This window comes from Microplitis mediator, chromosome 2, assembly GCF_029852145.1.
Source record: "Microplitis mediator isolate UGA2020A chromosome 2, iyMicMedi2.1, whole genome shotgun sequence".
Lineage (NCBI taxonomy): Eukaryota > Metazoa > Arthropoda > Insecta > Hymenoptera > Braconidae > Microplitis > Microplitis mediator.
In genome coordinates, this window is record NC_079970.1 from 2926944 (window position 1) to 2949922 (window position 22979).

General features: G+C 31.4%; 2 protein-coding genes across 7 annotated transcripts; both read left to right on the forward strand.

Annotated features, from left to right (window-relative positions):
• The first annotated feature begins 563 nt into the window (after positions 1 to 563).
• LOC130662926 (bestrophin-4) lies at positions 564 to 6553 on the forward strand. Of its 2 annotated transcripts, none has more exons than XM_057461902.1 (5): positions 564 to 1124; positions 1871 to 2890; positions 3178 to 3498; positions 3600 to 4928; positions 4994 to 6553. In XM_057461902.1, the coding sequence occupies exons 2-5, from the start codon at positions 2820 to 2822 to the stop codon at positions 5379 to 5381; spliced, it is 2109 nt and encodes a 702-aa protein (XP_057317885.1). In that variant the 5' UTR covers positions 564 to 1124; positions 1871 to 2819; the 3' UTR covers positions 5382 to 6553. The 2 variants fall into 2 exon arrangements, with proteins under 2 accessions (XP_057317885.1, XP_057317886.1); XM_057461903.1 differs by having other exon boundaries at positions 564 to 793.
• Positions 6554 to 7773: 1220 nt separating this feature from the next.
• LOC130662925 (unconventional myosin-XVIIIa) lies at positions 7774 to 22479 on the forward strand. Of its 5 annotated transcripts, none has more exons than XM_057461898.1 (19): positions 7774 to 9125; positions 9213 to 9587; positions 9699 to 10307; positions 10398 to 10532; positions 13741 to 13932; positions 14035 to 14211; positions 14387 to 14587; positions 14675 to 16044; positions 16109 to 16280; positions 16355 to 16510; positions 16602 to 16823; positions 16913 to 17041; positions 17214 to 17357; positions 17423 to 17512; positions 18952 to 19317; positions 19399 to 19553; positions 19650 to 19773; positions 19856 to 21237; positions 21806 to 22478. In XM_057461898.1, the coding sequence occupies exons 1-19, from the start codon at positions 8991 to 8993 to the stop codon at positions 21810 to 21812; spliced, it is 6141 nt and encodes a 2046-aa protein (XP_057317881.1). In that variant the 5' UTR covers positions 7774 to 8990; the 3' UTR covers positions 21813 to 22478. The 5 variants fall into 5 exon arrangements, with proteins under 5 accessions (XP_057317881.1, XP_057317882.1, XP_057317878.1 ...); XM_057461899.1 differs by having other exon boundaries at positions 9702 to 10307; XM_057461895.1 differs by having other exon boundaries at positions 9213 to 10307; positions 21806 to 22479.
• Positions 22480 to 22979: the final 500 nt, after the last annotated feature.

Below are 22979 nucleotides of genomic sequence, written 5' to 3' on the forward strand. Positions count from 1 at the left end.
CATATAAATAAATTAATCATAAATTAAGGTGAAAGACCTAATTATTTACATTTTATTTTATCTACCAAACTTCTTTCAACATTTTTAAATCCAATCTAAACTAAACTTCTTTCAACATTTTAAATCCAATCTAAAATAAACGATTTTTTAATTTAAATTTATTTTTCAGCGAAAAAAGAACACGGATTTCCCATGACTCAGGATCAACACAGTATGTCTTATTTAAAAAAAAAAACTTGGCTTCTAGACAAAAATAACTTTGTCTTGTTTTTTAAAAGACATCCCAGTTGTCTCCTGCTTGGATCTCTTAATAATATTTGAAATGCGCGCCATTGAAATAAAAGCGCGGGTCTTTCTCGCGATACAAAAATCAGCTGCGCAGAAAACACGTGATTGATAAAACACATTGATAAAATAAAAACAAAATATATACATAGTCTTTTGTTGTGGAATACGAATCACGTATTCGTAGAATTGGTAGAATGTATGCGGCAGTATACGTACCCACACAAACTTGACATCCTCTCTCTTTCTTTCTCTACTCACTCACTACACACATACATATCATACCTACAACTAGTCACATATGTATGTATATATATATTTGTACATAGCAATTGAAATTTCTGCAGTCCGTTACTGCCCTCGGCTCAGTCGCAGACTCATAGTTTACCAGCAAACGTCGTCACCTGACACGCTGTCTGGCCTGACACAATATCAACTTATGTTATATATATACTTCACATGTTTTGGGTTATACCTTGTGTTTAATAATAATATATAGCAGTAAAAAGTAAGTAGTGTGTCTGGTTTACGTAATTGTCTGTACGCGGTATTAAAATACGTGTATCATTTTATTTAAAAATTATTTCATTGGACAACCGCAAAAATATGATATGATATGATATGATATGAGTAAATGTATAACTATCATTCAACACAAATTCATGTTTCTGTGTCAATCGACAGCGACAACGCTTATCTTCTCATCACATATAAAATGATTGCTACAGTGTCTATGTAATTTAGTTTAAAGTCATTAAGATAAAATTCATTTGAGTAAAATGACTTGATAGCTCAACAGTATTACGGCCTAAATATTTTATGGGAACAACAACAAATAAGTAAGTTTATTATTTTATTAATTTGTGACCATAGAGATTTATAAGTTTGCTCTAGAACTATAATATTTTTTTTTTCAATGACAATAAAGTTAGCAGACATTTACAACATTTTGATTTTGTTCAACAAAAAAATAAATATTGAAAAAAATATTTTGAAAAATTGCATGTACAGTTTATTGAATTTTCTACATGTGCATTTTTTTAAAAATATATTTTTTCTTATTATTTATCTATTTTAAAAAATTTATTTAAATTTCAAATGTCTGCTAACTTTACTGTCATTTTTTTTCATTGTTATTGTTGTACTTTACTAGAGTTTTTGCAATCGATTGACACAATAACACAAATTTTAATGCATCATTATAATTATTTTTAGTATGCAGAAAAAAAATGAGTGTGAATGTAACTGACAAGTGGTAATTTTTTAAATTTTTGAATTAATAAATAAAATTTAAGTGGATTAGAAAAATAAAAATGCGTGTTCAGATCAATGAAAAATTAGTACGCGTATTTTTTTAAATTTTTGAATTCTGTCTGATGTCTGCTAAATTCACACTCATGAAAAAAATGATTTCTTAGCGCAAGAAATTTTTTATCGTCGTAAGAAAATTTAATTTTTCAATTTATGATAAATAAAAATTCTTAGAACAAGTTATCATTTTTTGCAGCAAGAAATCATTTTTTTCTGTGTAGTTTTTATGTCAAGAATTTAATTTAATTTAATTAGTATTATTTTTTTTTTTTAGAACGTTGAAGACTTTTGCTAGCACGAGACTCTATTTATTGTCACAAGATAAATCATGCGAAGGAATTCTTGGATTTATGACAAACAATAATGTATACCCAAGTTTTGTGTGTTTAATAATAAATTTTAAATACATATGTACAGATAGATATAAGTATTGTACGTCGTATCGAAGAATACTTGGGCGACAGGTAGCAAGTAGGGCGATGAAAAGAGTAAAAAGTGCCAGATATAAACTGAGCTTCTTCAAGAGAAGAGTCATTGTGCAACAATTTGATCTTTATATGTGTGATTGTTATCATAAATAATTAGCGGAGACAAGAAATAATCATACATTTAAAGGATACTCAGTTGTTACCGTCAGTCTTAAGACATCTGTTTGTTTACGTTTCCGAGATACAATACGAGAATAGATAAAAATAATAAAACCAGTATTACTACATTTATCAGACAATTCAAATGTATTATATATGTATGTATATCAAAGGAATATAATTTATAAGTTTTAAAAATATAACGATTAAAATTTTACAAGCATCGATGATTCAAGTTACCTTGCAGAGTAAATTGATTGATAGATATCAAGTCACGTGTGCGTGCTGAGTGTAATTGCATGATATGAATAAAAAATAATGGCTGTTGATATATCTTCCAACGGTAGTAATATTTATATCCATTAAAAAAAAATACTTTGTCAATGGAAAAATTATCCTGCAAGTTCTTACCAATGAGGAAATGAATTTTTAATTAATAAGTTGTTATAATATTTAATTACAAGAATTTATTTATATTTATTGATTATTGATAAATTAATATTGTGATATTTAAATTATATGAAGACAATAAATGTCAATATTACAACATAATCATAGTGAAAAAAGATAAGAATCGATATTGATTATTGATTTTATAAATTTTATTAAAGTTACGAAGCTTTTTTTAATTCAAAAATGACAGTGACTTATACAGCTGAAGTCGCTACATGTAGAGGCCTAGGATGCTTTCTTAAACTTTTACTCAGGTACATAAATTATTTACGTAAAGTATTGATATTAATTCTTAGAAATATAAACTGTGTCAGTTTCGCATGTTATTTTTTTAAACTGATCAATTTAATAAATTTAATAGCACAATTATTTCGAATGATTTTCTCAGGATTCTTGTCTAATAATTAAGCCTTCATAGAAATTAATTACAATTATACATATGTTTATATGTATATATATTTTTAGCGATTAAAGTCTTCGTGTTTGCAATTTAACAACAAGTGAAACTAATTAACGATGATAACGATTTGTTTTATTACAGATGGCGAGCTAGTATTTACAAACTTGTTTACATAGATCTCTTGCTTTTTCTGATAATATATTATACGCTATCAATAATTTATCGATTCGCACTTAATGAAGATGGAAAGAGGAAATTTGAATCAGTGGTTGCATATTGCAATGAATACAGTGATCTCATACCATTGTCATTTATACTTGGTTTTTATGTGAGTATTGTCATGACCAGATGGTGGAATCAGTATACAGCAATTCCGTGGCCTGACTCAATTGCTGTCTTTGTATCGGCTACCATTCACGGTAACGATGAAAGAGGAAGACTTATGAGACGTACAATTGTCAGGTATGTTGGAAACAAAAAGAAATTGCGTAAAATAATAATTACAAGTTGTTTGCAATGTAATTTTTACTGACAATACTAATTTAAATTTAAATATTTTACAGGTATGTGTGCGTATGTCTGACTCTAGTCCTTTCAAATATATCACCGAGAGTTAAAAAACGTTTTCCAACACTTGATCACTTTGTCGACGCTGGTCTTTTGTTGGAAAACGAGCTCACGATATTTCAAAGTTTGAATATGAAATTTCCCAAGCCGAGCAAACACTGGCTTCCGATAGTATGGGCTTCGAGTATCGTGACACGAGCAAGAAAGGAAGGACGTATTCGTGATGACTTTGCTGTTAAAACGCTTATTGATGAATTAAATAAATTCCGTGGCAATTGCGGAAGTTTGATTCATTATGATACTATTTCAGTGCCGCTTGTTTACACGCAAGTAGTTACAATTGCCGTTTATTCGTATTTTCTAACAACTGTAATGGGCCGTCAGTGGGTTGAATCCGCAAATTCAAAACAGAAGCTGTCAAATATTTCAAATATTGATCTCTATTTTCCATTTTTCACAACATTACAATTTTTTTTCTACATGGGCTGGCTCAAAGTCGCGGAGACTTTGATAAATCCATTTGGCGAAGACGATGATGATTTCGAGGTCAACTGGATAGTCGATAGAAATCTACAAGTTAGTTATTTAATTGTCGATGAAATGCATCATGACCATCCGGAACTGATTCGTGACCAGTATTGGGACGAAGTATTTCCTACCGAATTGCCTTATACAGCAGCAGCTGAACCGTTCCGTGAGGAACATCCGGTACCATCAACCGCTGGTATTCAACTATCAGCAGCTCAACAAGAATTACAACCGTCCTCAGTACGAATTGATGAAATGAACCCACCCTCTGATTTACCCTACACTAAATTCCGTACTGATGTAGCAGATGATGCTGTGTCAGGAATACATTTTATGTCTGACGGAAAAATATCTAGGAGTGCCAGCAGAGTCAGTTCACGTGACCGTACTTTTAATGGTGGCGGCTCAACGCCAAGTAATATCGGGGGTTCGTTGACTCGAGTCAACAGCGTAACCAGTATTTTACGGAGATTATTTAGTAAAGAAGACAGACCAGACGGTGGAAATAAAACACCCGGTAGAATTCCAAATTCAAGTTCATCTGCTTCATTGCAAAATCGTGTAAGCGGCGCAGGTGCTGGAGGTTCCACGAGAATTGGAGTCATTGAAGAAGTCGATGAACAAATGACCATTCAGTCAATACGTCCCGGAGACCCACGTCCTCATGTCCAAAGTATTTTTCCTCAAGGACCACCACCACCTAGTGCTCCTGTTGATGTTCCGAGTTATAAAAATCGTAATCATGATTTATTGTCAATTAGCGCACCTGTCGGCGGTGCAAGAGCTCATTACACTAGGTAAATTTATAAATTTTTATAATTATAAAATAATAAATATTTAAAATATATTTTAATTATTTTAGACCTCAAGTCTCAGTGAACAATTCAATTGGATCACGAGTAGGAGGTAGTCCTGCTTCAGACATCCAGATTGATAATCCAGAAGGAAATCTAGAAGAACAACAGCAGGATAATATAAGTTTACGTTCATTGTCCTCGTCGCAGGGTAGTCAAAATTTTTCAAACTCCGACGATGACTTTACGAGACTTAAAACCGAACGAATTAAACAGCGTAGAGACAAGGCTATGAGAAAACTTGTAAAAAGTATTGGTAGCAGTAGACAAGCAATTGCAGGCTCAAATGCTAGATCTTCTTTAGAACTTGATGGCGAGACATTACTACTAACAGAATTAGCTGAGGCTTCGAAAATCGCGTTTAGTTCTTCGTCTAGTAAACCCGAAAATGTCTGAGCTATTAAGTTTTATCACAGACAATCTATCGTACTAGATAAATAGATAATTAATTAAAATTTTACAACTCTTTATACGAAAGCAATTTAGGAAAATTATATTTATACATATTGAAAGCACAAATATTTATTTTTTCATAGACTTTTTGGATTGTTATTATTTTCTGTTATTTTTTAGCCGTTTAATAGAATATTTTTTAAAACGATAACCGGTTAAATAGTACGCGCAGAAAAACTTATGTTATTAAAGCTGTCACTATTGTTACGTACGTTATCAGTGGCCTTTTTTTTTTTAAGACACGTAGTATAATAGTAATGATAATATTAATTAATTAATTATACTTAATTAATTTAAATACGCTGTAAAAAATTGGGAGTCAATTAGGAGTGATAAGAATTTTATTTAAATCCGCATTCACTCTGATACGGACATCACATTAAAATAAACTCCCTTCCGGAGTGAATTCTACTCCGGGTTCATTTCGCAATTTTTTTACAGTGTAATTATTATATATTTAATTTTATATATTGGATAATTTTTGAAATTTGTTTATAAACTTAAAAATTTTTAATTTATCGTAGAAATAAATCTCGACTCGTATTAATTAATAGTAAGAAAAAAAAATTAATAAATTGTTAATTATTTGGTTAATAGGAAGAAAAAGTTGAATGAATTTAGTAATTGTCTTCATGAATTATTTTAAGTCTTTCAAATGTAATAACATTCCAAAAGACCGAGAAATAAGCTGATGGTGCTTTTCACAACGATAGTATTTTATTACATATATCACTACACTAGTTATTTTTATACTATCTGTTACATTTGCTAAAAAATATTGTTGTACAAACTCACATCAATATAAGGATATTTATACTACTATTTTATTGTGCCTATTTATATTTAAAATAAAGTACACCAGCAATAGAAGTGATTTAAACAAAACTATCTAAGTGTAAATATCAATAGTTAAATTTTAAAATTATTTATAAATTTTTAAACTTTTAAAAAAATTATTGTTAATTTTATTTATTTGTACTGTCGTCTTATTAATGTCTGTTTATTTTATATTTTTATTTACATAACAGCTGTCTTTAAAAGAGGATTTATAATTGTCAATCTCGATTAAAATTATTTGTTTTAATTTATAAATACATATTTATTTCGTTTACCATATAAATTAATTATCTTATAAGTATTGTTTTTTTTTTTTTTTTTTTTATAATTAAATTTATTATATCTAAATGTAAATAAGTAAAAAATGACGTAAATAAATTTCATACTTGCAGTCTTAAAACAAATATTTGTTTAAAAAATTTTTTACAGCATTAAAATAATAATAAATGAATATTTCAAGTGATATTAATTTATAAAAACGAGTTTTTTTTTATCAATGCAAAATTATAATAAATAATTTGAAATAACAAATACCAAAGTTTTATTTTTGTATTTTTTACATACAAATTTAAACCAACCATTTTAAATAATTACCAAAGTAGTTTTATTAATTTTTTTAAAAAATATCACGAAAACGAAATTTCATAAGAATTTGATATGTCAAAGGTACATTTGAAATCATGATGCTGAAAGTAGCCGACATCTGACAATTTTAATGTTTTTTAATTCACAAGTTAACTGTCAACAGAAAATTTAAAAAAAAATTTACCCAATGAAATTTTTGAATAAGACTGAAGTTAGCCGACGTCTAATAATTTTTGAATTTTATTTAAAACGGTAACTTATTAAAAAAATATATTTTAAAAAACTGCACTGATAGTTTTTTTAATTTCCTACATGTGTATATTTTTAGTTCTTTTTTTTTTTTTTATTGAAGTATTAAAAAGGAATTCGAAAATTTTTAACTGTCTTCTAACTTCAAGATCATAATTTTTGAAAATTTTTCACATGTAGTTTTTTTAATTTTTGCTTGTCAGTATTCACTTTGATTATTGAAAATAAATAAATTTTTTCAATGACTGCTATATTTTCAATAGTAAATACTGACCGGGAAAAATTCAAAAAAACTTATGCGAAGATTTTAAAAAAATTTTCTTGTGGATGTTTTTAAAAAATTTTTCCGATGACAATTAACTTGATAATTAAAAATATTCTAAAAACCTCAAATGTCGGGAACTTTCAGCATGACAGTAAAACACTAGAATCATTAAATAATATAATGGATAAAAAAAAGAGTTCATTAATAAATTTTTTAAAAAAACACCGAATAAATTGTAATGTCATTAATTGAGACCTTTACCTCATGTAAGATTATGCAGTGTGTTGAAAATAAAAGTACACATGTGTGTCTTGCATTGGCTGTTCCGTGTGTGTGCGCGCATGTGCGTATTTTATAAAGTGAATTTGTGTGCGTGCAATACTGCTGCCATGACAGTTAGAGTTAGTCGAGTTGTGCTGCTCGACCAGCAGTAAACTGCGTGATAACTAAAGTCTATCATTGCATTTAAACCGTATATATCAATACCAATAAATGTAGATAAAATATTAAAATATATTTAATAAACCATAAGCCAAATATATTTTAAAAAATTATAACTATTAAATTGTATAATAAAATAAGTGTTGTGAATGTGACTGCTAGTTATCAAAGAATGTGGTCTTGTCGAAAAAAAAAGTAAAAAATACTATAGGCTACTACTTATTACGGTATTTCAGTTATCACAAGTTATATACATACATACATACACACACATTTATATTTATACATATAAATATATGTGTGTTATTATTTCGTGATTTATTTATCACAATCTGCGTGCGATTATTTATTAATATTTAAAAATTAATTATTTTATTTAAATTTTATAGATGTTGGTGTAAAATAATGCCGGCCGAAAATTAAATTAAGTATGTCGATGCCGAGGCGTTATTGTAATTTAAAATAATTATCAATATTATGTTAAATATTCAAAGCATACTGTTATATTGTGGTTTAGTATTTTTTTAAATATCAATTTAAATTAATGTGTTAATTAATATTTAAATTAACAACTCGATGAAAGTTATTATTTAATGCGAAGCTGAGTGAAATCTAATATTTTTATCAGAGTATTAGGTTATTGAGTCAACTCTTTTAGTTTTATTGTTATTGATATATATATCTATATATTATCAGTTTTATAGGACAAATGGGATGGGCTATTAAAAGTACCATAGATAAAGTAAAATAAATATTTATTTATAAATCTCCAAAGATAAAAATATTTATGTGGTAAAAAAGTAAATGTAAGATTTAAATTATTGGCAGTCGCTAGGATTAATACTTTCTAATGTTGCTGATATTTTATTTATAATTGCATATCAAAAGATGTTGATAAATAATTATCATTATTATTTTTATAATAACAAGTAAATAAACATTTAACGGAGTAATTGTATTGTTAGTAAGCGATAACTTGTTTATGATTGTAAGGAAATGAAAAGAAAGACGAAAGATACGGTGTGTTCATTGAATCGTTTTGTATTCAATGAAATGTGTGTTAATATTACTGCTATTACACTGTGTGTGTATTAAAAATATATAATTGACAAACAAGGCTTTTGTAATCGCTATTGTTTAACGTTTATCTTGTCGAGCCCATTGTTGAGGGTAAAATGTTTAACTTTATGAAGAAAACTGCGGAGAAAGATGAAAAAGAAAAACGCAAACGGGAAAAGAAGGAGCGTAAGGATGTGAAAAAACGTGATAGAGGGAGTATGTCTGCTGAGGAATTACTGAGACTTGATGAGGTAGTTTGGATTTATTTCACGTTTCGAGGTACACGAGTGGTGGTTATTTATTTAATTATTTGTTTGTTTGTTTGTTTGTTTGAATAGGTACGTAGATCGTTGAAAATACGAGGGCGTCGCAAAGAAAAGGAAAAATTGCCGAGCGGAATAACAGCTGATTACAGCGCCTCCTTTTTCGCTCAGCTGGACCGTAGTAATCTATTGGAAAACTCTGGTTCTAATTCAAATACTAGTGGTGGTACGAGTTGGACTCGTGTCGACGGATTGACACAGAGCGATTCATCAGAGGCATCGTTAACGTCATTGACAAACGTAAGCGGTAGTACTAGCGGCGGTACCAGTGGTATTGGTGGTGGTAAAAGTTTTCCAGCATTGCCACCAAAACCACCTAAACGCGGAATCCTCAAGGGATCACGTAACAACATTGCCAGTATGAGTGGAACGAGTACTGAAGGATCTAATGTAATATCAAATGGAAATGAATGTGAAATAAATCATTCAGATCCGAGTAATTTACTCGTGAGGAATACACTTCAAAATGAAGTGATAACTTATCAGAATCTTCCCTGTCAGCAGCAGCAGCAGTCGCAGTCGCAGCAGCAGCACCAGGAGAAAGACGAATTTTGCAGTGAGGAAGAGTCATCGTCCCAGTACTATCATCACAATTATAATCAACATCATCACAATCAGAGTGACTCGAAGCTTTTACAAGTAATTACAAGTGCCAGCCCTTCTGCTGACTCATTAACAGACACAACAAATTCAAGCTTTGCCACCCCACCCTTCAGTCTCTCCCCGGTTGGAGAGTCTCAAGGTTTTTCACGCTGGAGATCCTCCAATTCATTTGAAGAGCAAGGCATCCCTCTTCCATTACCTCAAATTATTTCTCTGGTACTGCCCGAACCCCGTGAATTAACAATTCAACGGCAACTGCCGCCAAGAAATGATTTTGGTTTTTCATTACGACGGGCGGTTATAATCGATCGTACCTCAAGTGGCTCGACCCAAAACATCAAGTCCGTTATATTCGCAGAGCCTGGCGCGATTGTTCAAAATAATAATGACACTGGTTTATTACCTGGCGATCGATTGATTGAGGTCAATGGTATCAACGTTGATGATAAATCGCGAGAAGAAATTATCGATCTTATCAAAGGATCTGGAACTAATGTTGTTGTCAAGGTAAAATTCACATACTTTTATTTATCTCTCTGAAAATATATACCCACACATATATATTAAATTACATTTAATTTATTTATGAATTCTCAGGTTCAACCGGTTGCCGAATTATCAGAATTATCACAGCGAGGAGGATTAGACGGCAGACAAGTTGAGTTAGCAGCCGCAAATATACAATGCGGTACTCTAAGACGATCGGGGAGTTCAAGATTTCATCAGAACACGGTAAATAATAATCACTATAATTATTAAAATTTTTAAATTAATTTAAAATAATCTCTCGACAATTATTATTTATTTTTACCGGTAAATATTACAAGGCTGAATAGTAAAAGAGACCGTAGGTTATTACTGTGAGATAGAATTGTACGCGAGAGTGTTAATTCGTTTATTACCGAGTTTATTACAAAATTTATTACGTCGAGTACCATTAGACATGTAATGTTGTAAATGAAAAAAAAAATTTTTTTTGCGATATATATTCTCTTTAACGAGTAACAACTTAGTGCGTTACCATATGGAGAATATGGTATTCAAATAACGGTGTATCTCACCTACTTCTACAAAACGTGTACGTAGATGCACTCTGGTGCTGGTTGTAATACAGAGGAAAGGAGGTGAGAGACCTTTAAACTTGCTTACGAGCTATGAAAGCGCACAACTACCTCGACATGTTACATACTGTAACATGTTAAGTAATGGAATAATCGAGTAAATGATAATCACATAAGTCTATCATTTTAATTTAACTGATAGATTTTAAATATCACGCATACAACCTTTAGGATTGTGTATCATTTTTTACTTCAATTATCTATCGATTTATTATCTGATTCAAGTATTTGTTTACTTATATAATTTGAATGACAATGAAAGTGACAGACATCAAAATTTTATAATTTTTATATTGATACTGAAGTTAGCCGACGTCTAACAATTTTTTGATTTTTTTTCAAACAATAAATTATGAAAAAAAAAATATTTGCAAAAATTACACCTGTAGTTTTCTAAATTTTCTACATGTGCATATTTTTAGTTTTCGTTTTTTTGTAATTAATTTGTTGTAAAAAAAATCCGAAAGTTAATAATAGTCTGCTAACTTCAGGATCATATTTTTATAAATAAATAAATTACTTGTAAGTAAAGCAAAATTTTCAGAATTTTGATTGAATATTTTAATTGTTTATTTAAAAAAAATAATTTTTTTTATTGCCTGCTACTTTCAGTATCGGTAATTTGATCGGTATTATATTTTATTTATTCAAATTATTTGATAATTAAATTAATGTTGTTTATTATTTGTAAATACTTAAGATGTTTTTTTAATTTATCACATATGTCTTTATATGGTAACGATTGACGGATCAAAGAAGTATATATATATATATAGTTTATGAGTTTTTATAATTGTGACATTATAATATAAAGAAACTGGAAGGTACGCTTTGGAACCGTAAATCTTTTATTGAATTATAATTTATTCAAAGGTATACAGGCACATATTTATTATTGATGACTTATATATACCACATATACACATATTGATGTTTTATATATGTATATGAATTGGTGACACAACTCTTATATAAATATATATAATAAGTATATAAGATAGAAGTAACAGCGATCGTGGGCATACCACGCCTCGCTTATTGAACTCGTCACCGTCGTCGTCGCAACCGCCATTCTCCCATTCACGGTTGTAGTTGATCCGAGCACACACGTAATTTAACATACAGTAGATTGCACACGAGGTGTGTTGTCGCTGTTTATACTCGTTGTTTTGTTGTTACTTTTTTTTTGCTTTTCGTATGATAGATAATTTTTAAATTTACTGTGCAATTGAAGAAATAAATTAAGCGCGTCGACCTAAAAATTTATCGTTTTTTTAAATTTTACTATTTAAATGTTGATAAATAATAACGTTTACTGACAATGAATGAACATAAATTTACGGAGTATAAATATATATGAAATGTTAATGTTTGTTGAAATAATAAAAGTTTATTTAAAATTATCTAAAGCAATAATGTACAGCCAAAAGGATTTAATTGATAAATTTTCTAATTGTGGATGAGCGAGTCGGTTTGGTCGATTGCCCATAATTTACTCAAGAGTATTGACTTATTTATAGGATTCAAGTGTACATGAGTTTATTTGGTGCTGTACTTAAATTTGGTGCTTAAAAGTATGTAAGCAACCGAATGAAAGTCTCTTATTTACGCAAGTCCGTGGCACATAATTATCTTATTTAAAAAGAAAAGAAAGTTTACGCGGCTTGTTACTATAAAAAAAAATACCAATAATGTCTTCGGATTCTAGTGTTAAAAAATATTATTTAAAACGGAATAATTGGGTGGATAGTTTACGGAGTGGTGTCGCAAATGATCGTTATAAAAAATTAGAAGACGGTTGGGATGACACAAATATTATAAAACATCCACGTGAAAAAAAGTGGCAAACAACTAGCAACGTTTGTGATTACACGTTAGATAATATCGATGGTAAAATGATTGATTCAAATTCTTCAAGACGTAAATCAAATTCCCGGTTATCATTGTGCAGCAAAAATTTAAAAAGAAATAATAATAAACGGCATTATAAATCCTCGGGTAATGTTATTGAGTGGGAAAAATTATTAGAAATGGCATCCGCGAGAAAACTTGCTAAAAATAAACGTTTATTTAATAACCCGCTTCAGGCTATGAGTGAAACTTTTTTATTAAAAGATTTGACATTGCTTCTTGAGGGAAAAGTCTCACAATATAATCAGGTATAATTTATCAAGTAAAAATATATTTTTAATATTTTTAAATAATAATATTATTTTGAGTATTAAATCGCAGAGGATTAAATAGTATATTGTGTGACGAGGGATGAAATGAAACTATTTTTTGATCAGGGTCAAGTTGGCTGACATCCGCAATCTGAAATTGTTCCCTGCATTGGAATTTGAAGTTTCAGTGTCAGCAGCCAGTCAGAAACGAGTTAATTTAAGACCAATCGTGTGATCAACCAGTAGATTAAGTGTAAATTGTCATTTGCAATTGATCATTAAGCAGAAACTATTTATTCACACGAATTTTTATAAATGACAAAGTCAGAACTGTCATTTACGTAAATATTGATTCGCGTAATTGGACTGAAATTCTTGTTTCCGCTGGCTGTAGAGACACTGAAACTAAGTTTCGATGCTGATATCATGAAAAAACATATGATACTAAAATTAGTCCACGGCTGATAATTTTTGATTGGAAAATTTTTAATTGTCTGGGAACTTTAGGATCATAAAAACATGAAAATCTGAATATTGACAAATGTTTGACGTTGAAGATTTTTTTTTGTCCTCCCTGCGATTTTAATTATACTTGAAATTATTGTTCAAACACGATAAGATTTCCATACATAAATATTATTTCGTTTTGTTTTATAGGCAAGAAGCGAACAACATCTAGCTGAAGAACAATCGTGGCTTGCATCGGAACACGTGTGGCTTTTACATCGCGGTGGATTTACATTAGCAACAAGATCAGAAGCATCGGCAGATCCTGATACGGGTAAATTGAGAATAAAACTCGTTCCCGGTGGAGAAGAACTTCTTGTAGACGAGGAAGATGTGGAAAAGGTAATAAAAAAAAAAAATCTTTCTATTATGTAAAGGAAAAAAAAGTATTATTGAATATATATTTATATCCATGTAATAAAATAAAATTGATTAAATTGTCAGGCAAATCCACCTCAGTTTGACATGGTCGAAGAGCTCTCTCAACTAAGATTTCTCAATGAATCCTCAGTTCTGCACACACTGAGACAGAGATACGCCAATAATCTTATTCATACCTACGCTGGCGACAGCATGGTAGTGATTAATCCTGTCGCGCCCCTGGCAATCTACTCGGAAAAGGTCACTATCACTTTCAATTTTTTATTATATTATATTATAAGCTTGCATAATATAAATTTACAAGAATATATTTATCATATATTAATAAATTTTACCTTATTACGCGTATGTACTTATTCTTATAAGCTTATATAGCTAAACATATATATTTATGTTTGTATATCTATATATACAGGTGGTGCATATGTTCAAAGGCTGTAAAAACGAAGATATGCCACCGCACATATACGCAATGGCACAATCCGCCTACAGAGGAATGCTTGCGACAAGAAGAGATCATTCACTAGTTTTTCTAGGTCGCAGTGGAGCTGGAAAAACAACAAACTTCAAACACGCCTTGCACTATCTCATTCTAGCTGCGGGGACAGTAAATAAAGTACTTATTTATTGCTAAATAAAGATAATGATGATAATTAAAAAATCAATCATTCATTTATATCTCAAACTATGTTTTTTATTACAGATACTCACTATTGAGAAATTGAATGCCTTGTTTACGATTCTCGAAGCCTTTGGAAACAGCAAAACTCACATGAATTCAAACGCAACGCGATTTACACAAATATTTAGTTTGGATTTTGATCAGTCGGGACAAATAGCTTCTGCCAGTATCCAAGTTTTGCTATTAGAAAAGTCAAGAATAGGAAGACGATACAATGGTGACCCAACTTTTCATATTATTTATCGATTGCTCGCTGGAGCAGAAGGACAATTGCGCAAAGAATTGCATCTCGGTAATTTGGTGACCGAAAATAATCCGTTTATTACGCCGCTGCAGAAACACGAAGAAAAACAACGTGCGGTCGTTGATTTCAATCGAATTATTGGGGCATTTAAAACAATAGGAATACCAGAAGCTGATGAAAAAGTTATTTGGACAGTTATTGCTGGTATTTATCACTTGAGTTGTGCTGGTGCGGTAAAAACAAATATTAATTCTCAATCAAGTCGTTGGCAATTTGCTCGGGCCGAGTGCGCAGAAAAAGCAGCAAATCTCTTGGGTACGAGTGTCGAAGAACTCAGTAGAATAATATTTTCTCCAAATGGCGATGGTGTTACAGCAGCTGCAAGTAGTGTTGGTGGTAGTAGTAGTAGAGGCTCTTTGCGAGCATCAAGTCCCACTGAAAGTGCAACAAATTATTCGGGACTTGATGCTCTTGAGGGATTTATCGTCGGACTTTATACTGAAGTATTCCACTGCGTCGCATCGCTTATAAATAAAGCAATATCGTCTCCTGTACACACGGTATCATCGCTTTTACTCTGTGACACACCTGGATTTCAAAATCCAGCATCGTGTGGTCATCAAACTGGTGCTAATTTTGAAGATCTCTGTCATAATTATTTACAAGAACGTCTTCAGTTATTATTTCACTACACGAATTTAGTCGCACCTAAGAATCGTTATGTACAAGAGGGAATAAATATTGAACACGATGAAGATTATGATGAAGAGAGTGGTGTCGGGTCACCGCAAGATCTTATTTCACTTGTTGACCGCGGTCAGCAAAATACTGCGACAATGATTCGTTCAAGTCAAAATGATCTTACTGGTAGATTTCAGGGAGAGAAAAAAGGACTTTTGTGGCTACTTGATGAAGAAGCTGTTTGTGCTGGAGGCAGCGATGAATCTTTTATGGATCGCTTATTTTCTTTGTACGGTGATCGCGATTATCAGCTCTTACTTAGAAAAGCTCCAGGCAACAATCAGTTTGTTCTTCAGCATTTGCAAGGAACCAATCCAGTGCTGTATACTGCCACCGGATGGTTAAAAGCCACTCGTGAAAATCCAGTTACTAAAAGTGCCATTAATATTTTACAAGAAAGCTCGAGGTTTGTTATTTAATTTTTTTTTTTCTCAATGATTACCTATTTATTTATTATTTTTAATAAACAGAGAGGATGTCAATAGACTTTTCGTTCAAGTACGAAGTACAGGAATTACCGGAGCCCTAATGACTAGTTCAGGATTAGAGGGATCACAGTCACTAAGAAGAGCTTCTAGTATTCGACGAACATTTACAACAGTGAAAAGAAAAAGCGCTTGTATTCAAATTAAATTTACTGTCGTAAGTTACAAATTTTTTTTTGTTTTATTTTAAATTTAATAAAATAAATTTTTAAAATTGATTGGTTTTCTCAGGATGGAATTATAGAAACATTAAGACGAACTCGTGTTAAATTTGTTCACTGTCTACTACCACAGCATAATTCTGGCTGCACAGACAAATCATTTGTCACCATGAAATTACCGAAAAATGATAATGGTGTCATTAATGTTCCACTACTACGTTCACAAGTAATTATAATTATAATAATTATAAATTAAATGTTGTAAAATTATTTTAATTATAAACAAAATAATTTATTTAATTATTTTTAATTACTAGATTCGTGGAGGACAAATAATTGATGCGATGCGTCTTCACAAAGTTGGATTTCCAAAGCATTTACCACTAGGCGAATTCAGACGTCGCTTTGGATTACTTTCTAGTGATTATACGGCTAATGTGCGCTCATCAAGTCCTGTTGAAGACGAACGTAGAGTTGTGGAAGACATGCTGCTGACAATGGACGTCGACGCTGCTTCCTATCGTGTCGGTCAGAGTCAGGTAAACTATTTTATCACATGATAATTTTAAATATATATATATATATATAATTTATCATAATAATTCATATTATTTTTTATTTTTCACAGATATTCTTTAGAGCTGGTGCTTTAGAACGACTTGAATCACAACGAGATGAAAAGTTGACAGGTCATATTGTATTATTGCAAGCAAGATGTAGGGGTTACTTGGCTCGTAAAAAACTCAATACATTGAAGGTAATTTTAATATTAATATGATAGTCAAGTCGGACAATGTCTAATAATTTTTGGATTTTTTTTTCAAAACTAAATTATAAAAAAATATATTTTTAAAAATTGCACTTGTAGTTTTTTAAATTTTCTACATGTGTATTTTTTTTTTCTTTGAATAATTAATAAATTTTTTTAGCTTCAAGATTTGGCAGTGAGATGTATACAACGAAATGTAAGAAAACTCATGTCCGTACGTGAGTGGCCTTGGTGGAGACTCTACGTAAAGGTCGCGCCTTTATTAAATGTCCATCGTACCGAGGATCAGTTAAAAGCGCGAACGGTGAGACAATAATTATTTTACTTTATTTACTTAAATGACATAAATTATTTATTTTATTATTACAGGAAGAACTCGAGTTGCTGCGAGCCAAAGTTGAAAAATTGGAACAAGAGAGAAATCATTTGAAGCACGACAATGTCAAATTAGAAGCTAAAGTAAGTAGACTATTATTTTTAAATCGACATGATATAAAAAAAATTTGAATACGAAAGTATAAAATAGTGAGCATAAGTAATTAGGAGACGTTCCTAATTATTGTACCGACTTTTTCTTCTACTCTCTTTTATATTTTTATTTGTAATAATTTAACCGATTTCTAAGCCCACCATACACTAAAGTTGGCGCGCGTCCAAAAACCAATAGTTTCTCTGATCTCATGTTCTCTTTCTGTAGCGTAGTCTCTTTCACTCTTAGACTTAGAATAACTTGAAAGTGATCATCATCATCGCCCATCGTTCGTCGTTGTCGTCTTTCGTTGTGTCCACAGTCGAACTGCAGTCAGTTGCACCTACTCGAACTCAGTAAATCTAATTGTTATGCAATACTTTCCAAATATGCCGTAACGAAACGAAAAAAATAAGTGATTGTGTAAAGATGTAAAAGCTGGTGATGTAAATAATCGAAAATTAATTCAAAATATTAAAATTAATAATTATTAATTTAAAATCCAATGACGTGCTCTGCAGAATTTTATTTACATTTAAATTAACAAGCTTATTAATTATGTCTGAAGGTATTTCATCGTCTTTGGACGTTATGTCGGTTAACGAATTCCCGTCAACTCAATTATCATTAAACACTTATAATTCGCGACCGCTTAATAAAGTTGCTATCGTAACACCAACATCACTATCACGTAATAACAATAATAATGATAATGATATAAGCAACACAAGTTTTACTAGAAGCCCGACACCTAGTTTATCAAACTCAGTGTCTTTCACAAATAGATCGTACTCTAGATCATCACTATGCCGTGACACATTTAATTCAAATAATTTTTACCAATCGCCAACACCCAGACGTATTTTTCCTCAAGACAACAGTCAGGCTGATTATTCATTGAAAAATGATTTGTCAGCAAAAGAGCAAGCGCCTGTTGTATTTGACGCGAGTTTAAATTTTGTATTGGGAATTAAAAAACAAAAAGTACGACAGTCATTTAGACCTACGGCTTCACATTTGGAACCAGAAACAGCCTCCTCACTTTTGTCGTCGCGTATTTCACAATTTCTTCAACGTACTGATCATATAATGCAGGAATGGAAAAGAATTGGTCGCAATACTAATGACAATGAGTTAGATTATTTGACGCTGCCCTATGACAAAAGTCGGCCACTTGGTAAAAGTAAAAGTGCGGCAAATATTATGATCAAGGGATTTCAGTACTTTAATAGAGCCAATAGTGCTGCTAGAAGTGTTTCTAATTACAATAGTCGACGATCTAGATTGTCCGAGGACAGAACTTTGTCTGAATGTGATGATGAGGTAGAGAGAAATTGAGAAAACAAAATGTTTTTTTTTTTTTTATTTTTTATTTTAAGATAAAAAATGAATGATGATATTAATTTTGGTATTGAAATGAATTTTTTAGTTGAGTGTACTGACTGCTGATTACGCAGAGGAACATTCGACCTCGACATTAGCAGCCGAAAGAATCGATGCTGAAACCTCAGAACGACTTCGCTTAGAACGTCAGCTCGAAGATGTTACTGAGACAAATAAAAATTTACAGCAGACGGCTGAAAGATTGGAAATGGAGTTACTGTATGCGCGAGCTGCGGATTTGAATCAATTAACTCTTGATGGTGAGGAAAATAATCAAGAGGACGGCGGTATTTACAAACAAAGATACGAGCATGCGATTCGCGAGCTGGAATTTACGAAGCGAAAAATGGCCCAGCAACACGAGGATGATTTGGAGCAGCTTGTGGGTCTCAAAAAACAGTTGGAGAAGAAGGTGAGATAAGAAATTTTTTTTGAAAAATTCAAATCCAGAAAATTTATGTTTTATTAAGTAATTGGCTTAATTTTATTGCAGCTCGCGGATGCTTATGAGGAAGTTGAAGAGCAGCGGCAAGTAGTCAGTCAATGGAAACGAAGAGTCCAGAAGTTGAATGGCGAAATGCATGACCTGAGGCTGCTCTTGGAAGAACAGACTGCGCGGAATAATTTATTGGAGAAAAAACAACGGAAGTATGTTCTATAAATAATTTATATTGCATTTTAACGATTGTTTATTTGATTTTTATTTGAATCAGTATGAAATTAAATATAAAAATTTATTTTTAGATTCGATTCCGAGACCCAAAATCTTATGGATGATTTACGACAGGAAAAAGCGCAACGAGAGAGACTTTTACGTGAAAAGGAAATCGCTATTGCTGAAAAGTTTACCATTGAACAAAATTTGAGTGTAAGTTCTTTATTATCAATTTGTTTACTTGGTAATTATTATTGTTATTGATGTTTTTTATCTTATTTTTATATTTAAACAGGACTGCAGATTGGAAATGGAGTTACAAGAAGAGCGGCTGACAACTTTAACTCAAGAGCTCGAAGAATTGAGTTACGGTGGTAAGACCGAAGAAGAAGTGATGCACCTGAAAAAATCAAAACACGAGCTAGAAAAAAAATGCAAAGATCAGGAAGAAGAACTCGACGATCTTGCGGGACAAGTTCAGTTACTCGAGCAGGCTAAATTACGTTTAGAAATGAGTATCGAGCAACAGCGTAAGGAAATGCGTAAAGAAATCCAACAGAAAGATGACGAGTTGGAAGAAATCCGTGGGAACGCTCATAAAAAAGTGAAAGCTCTGGAGTCGCAATTAGAAAACGAACATGAGGAACGGACAATTTTATTGCGCGAAAAACATGAATTGGAGAGACGACTGGTGGCATTTGAAGAACAAGGCCGCAGTGATCGTGCCGCGGAAGCTGATGTCACTCAGCGACTGAAAAGAGATCTGAGAAGAACACGGGCACTTTTACGTGACGCGCAGACGATGCTCGAGCGTTCGAAGAGCGACGCTACGGGTAAAGTGGCATTACGGCAGTTGAAAAATCAATTGGAAGACGCCCAGTGCGCTCAAGCTGTCGCGGTAAAGGCAAAGCAAGCGCTTGAACAAGAATTAAATGAAACACAAGCGGCATTAGATGAAGTATCTCGCAGCAAATCAGAAGCTGAAGATCGCGCTAATGCAGCAAACCGCGAACGTACAGATCTGATATCTCAACTCGAAGAGAATGAAGAGGAATTGGCCCAAGTATTGAAAAAATATCGTACGACAGTGCAACAAGTTTCTACAGAGCAGGCTGCATTGCAAGAAGCTCAAGTACAAATAGCCGCACTCGAAGCTGAAAAATTATCATTAAAAGAGCAGCTTATGGAACTCAGCCAACGGCTTGAGTCGGTCGAACAACTCGGCGATCCCACAGCCAACAGTCTCGTTACTCGGCGACTCGAATTTCGCGTAAAGGAGCTCGAGAGTAAGCTAGATCTAGAGCAAACAACTCGGGCACGGCTTGAGACTCAAATTACACGATTGAAAGAGAATGTTGATAAATTACAAACCGAGTCGGCATTATTGAGAACCAAGGAGCAGACTGCGCAGGATACTGCGAGAAGATTGCAGCGATCTTTGCGGGAAGCCAAAGAGGAAGCCGCTTGTGCGGTTTCAAGGGAACAAGAGTCAACTCGGGTGAGACGAGATCTTGAAAAGGCTCTCGAAACCGCGGAAGCTGAAACTAAATTAGCACGAGACGATCTCAGGCTCGCGCTACAACGAATCGATGATCTACAAAGCGCGATACAAGGCGAGCTAGATTTAGATTGCAGCGAGGAGGCTTCCACCACCACTGACAACAACAGCAGTGACAGGTAATTATTTATCCCGAGTTCTTTACATTACTCTGTAATTAATTTTCATCAGGGGCCGTTCGTAAAATACGTCACGTTAAACTTTACGGTTTTTAGACCCCCTTCCCCCCTTCGTTGCGCTGTCACATTTTCTGCCAATAGATAGACCCGCCCCCCATACATGATATATATATCAATTACTAGTACACCAATTTCTATATTTAAAAAAAAATTTATTATTTGCAATACTGAAACTTAAAAAAATTTCTTTGATATCGGATATGCAAGAGGATTGTGACGGACCGCAACGCTAACGTCAACGTCAAAAAAAAAAATAAAAAAACCAAACATAAGTGAAGATGACAAATTTTTGAACCAGTGACGGAAATATATACGTGGAAATATTTATATATTTATAAATATGAAACGAACGACTTTCTATCGTGACAAAAAAATAAAATTTTAAAAACGAAAAAAAAAATTTGTAATGTTTCCTTAGACCCCCCCCCCCCGTAAATGCGAACGAATTTTATAAACGGCTCCTCAAGATTTATAATTTACTAATTTATTATTTTTTTTATTGTTACAGTGAATAAAATCAATCAATGATGAATTTTAAATAAAAGTACAATATATTTAATAATAATTTAAATGAATAAATATGAAAAATTAAACTGCTACAAATGATGATAAAAAAAAAAATAATTATGCATTTTTTAAAAATTATTCAAATCGTTACACCGAAACATTTTTGCTTTTTTATTTAATTACTTTGTTATTTATTTAAATGAGTGCATTTTTTTCCGTCGAAAGTTTTTTTAAAAGAAGGAGAAAAAAAAGTTGCAATAATTATTTTTTGTTCATATTCACTCGCTGACACAACGAAGAAAAATAATTAATGTCACAAGTGAGTTAATTAAACAAAAGACTTAAAAAAAAGTACACTTGCAAATAATTATATTTTATTGAATTTCTATATAATAGTGTATTGAACGAAATTTTTTTAAGCTATAAATTTTAATACGCTGATTAGCTATACGACAATTCATCAAATCAATCGAAAAAATTAGTTGATTTTTTTTCATGTTAAAGATCGAAAAAAAAATTTTTTAATTAGTTTTTCTCCGTGTAATTATGAAAAATATAAAATTGTACGAATTTATACTTTAATATTAATTATCTATTTAAAGTAATTGTATAAGTTCTTTATGTAACAAATGTTAAAAATCTGACTAGTAGTTAAACAAATAATAAAACAATTGTTCAAATATATATTATTTAATTAAACAAGATAAATTTTATCTAAGTTATTGCTTTGTATAATGCATATCTTATTTAATTATACATTATTGTATCTTACTGTTAATGCATTCCTTAATAAAAATCAATAAACAAACCTTAAAAAAATGTTTAAATTACTGACTTATTTTCTCATAACTTACAGTCGAAGTTTAAATTTTTTTAATTTTTTATCTAGTGTCAATGAGACGCTTATGAAATTATTTATTTATTTCAAATTTATAAATTGTCTCATGTCTGCTACATTCATACTCATAAAATTTTAAAATTTATATAAATTTATACTCACTATCAAATTACGACATGTAAAATAATGATGATACTGAAGTTAGCCGACGTCTAACAATTTTTTGTTTTTTTTTTTTGAAACAATGAATTATAAGAAAAAAAATATTTCAAAAATTTGCACCTGTAGTTTTTTTAATTTTCTACATGTGCATATTTTTAGTTTTCGTTTTTTGTAA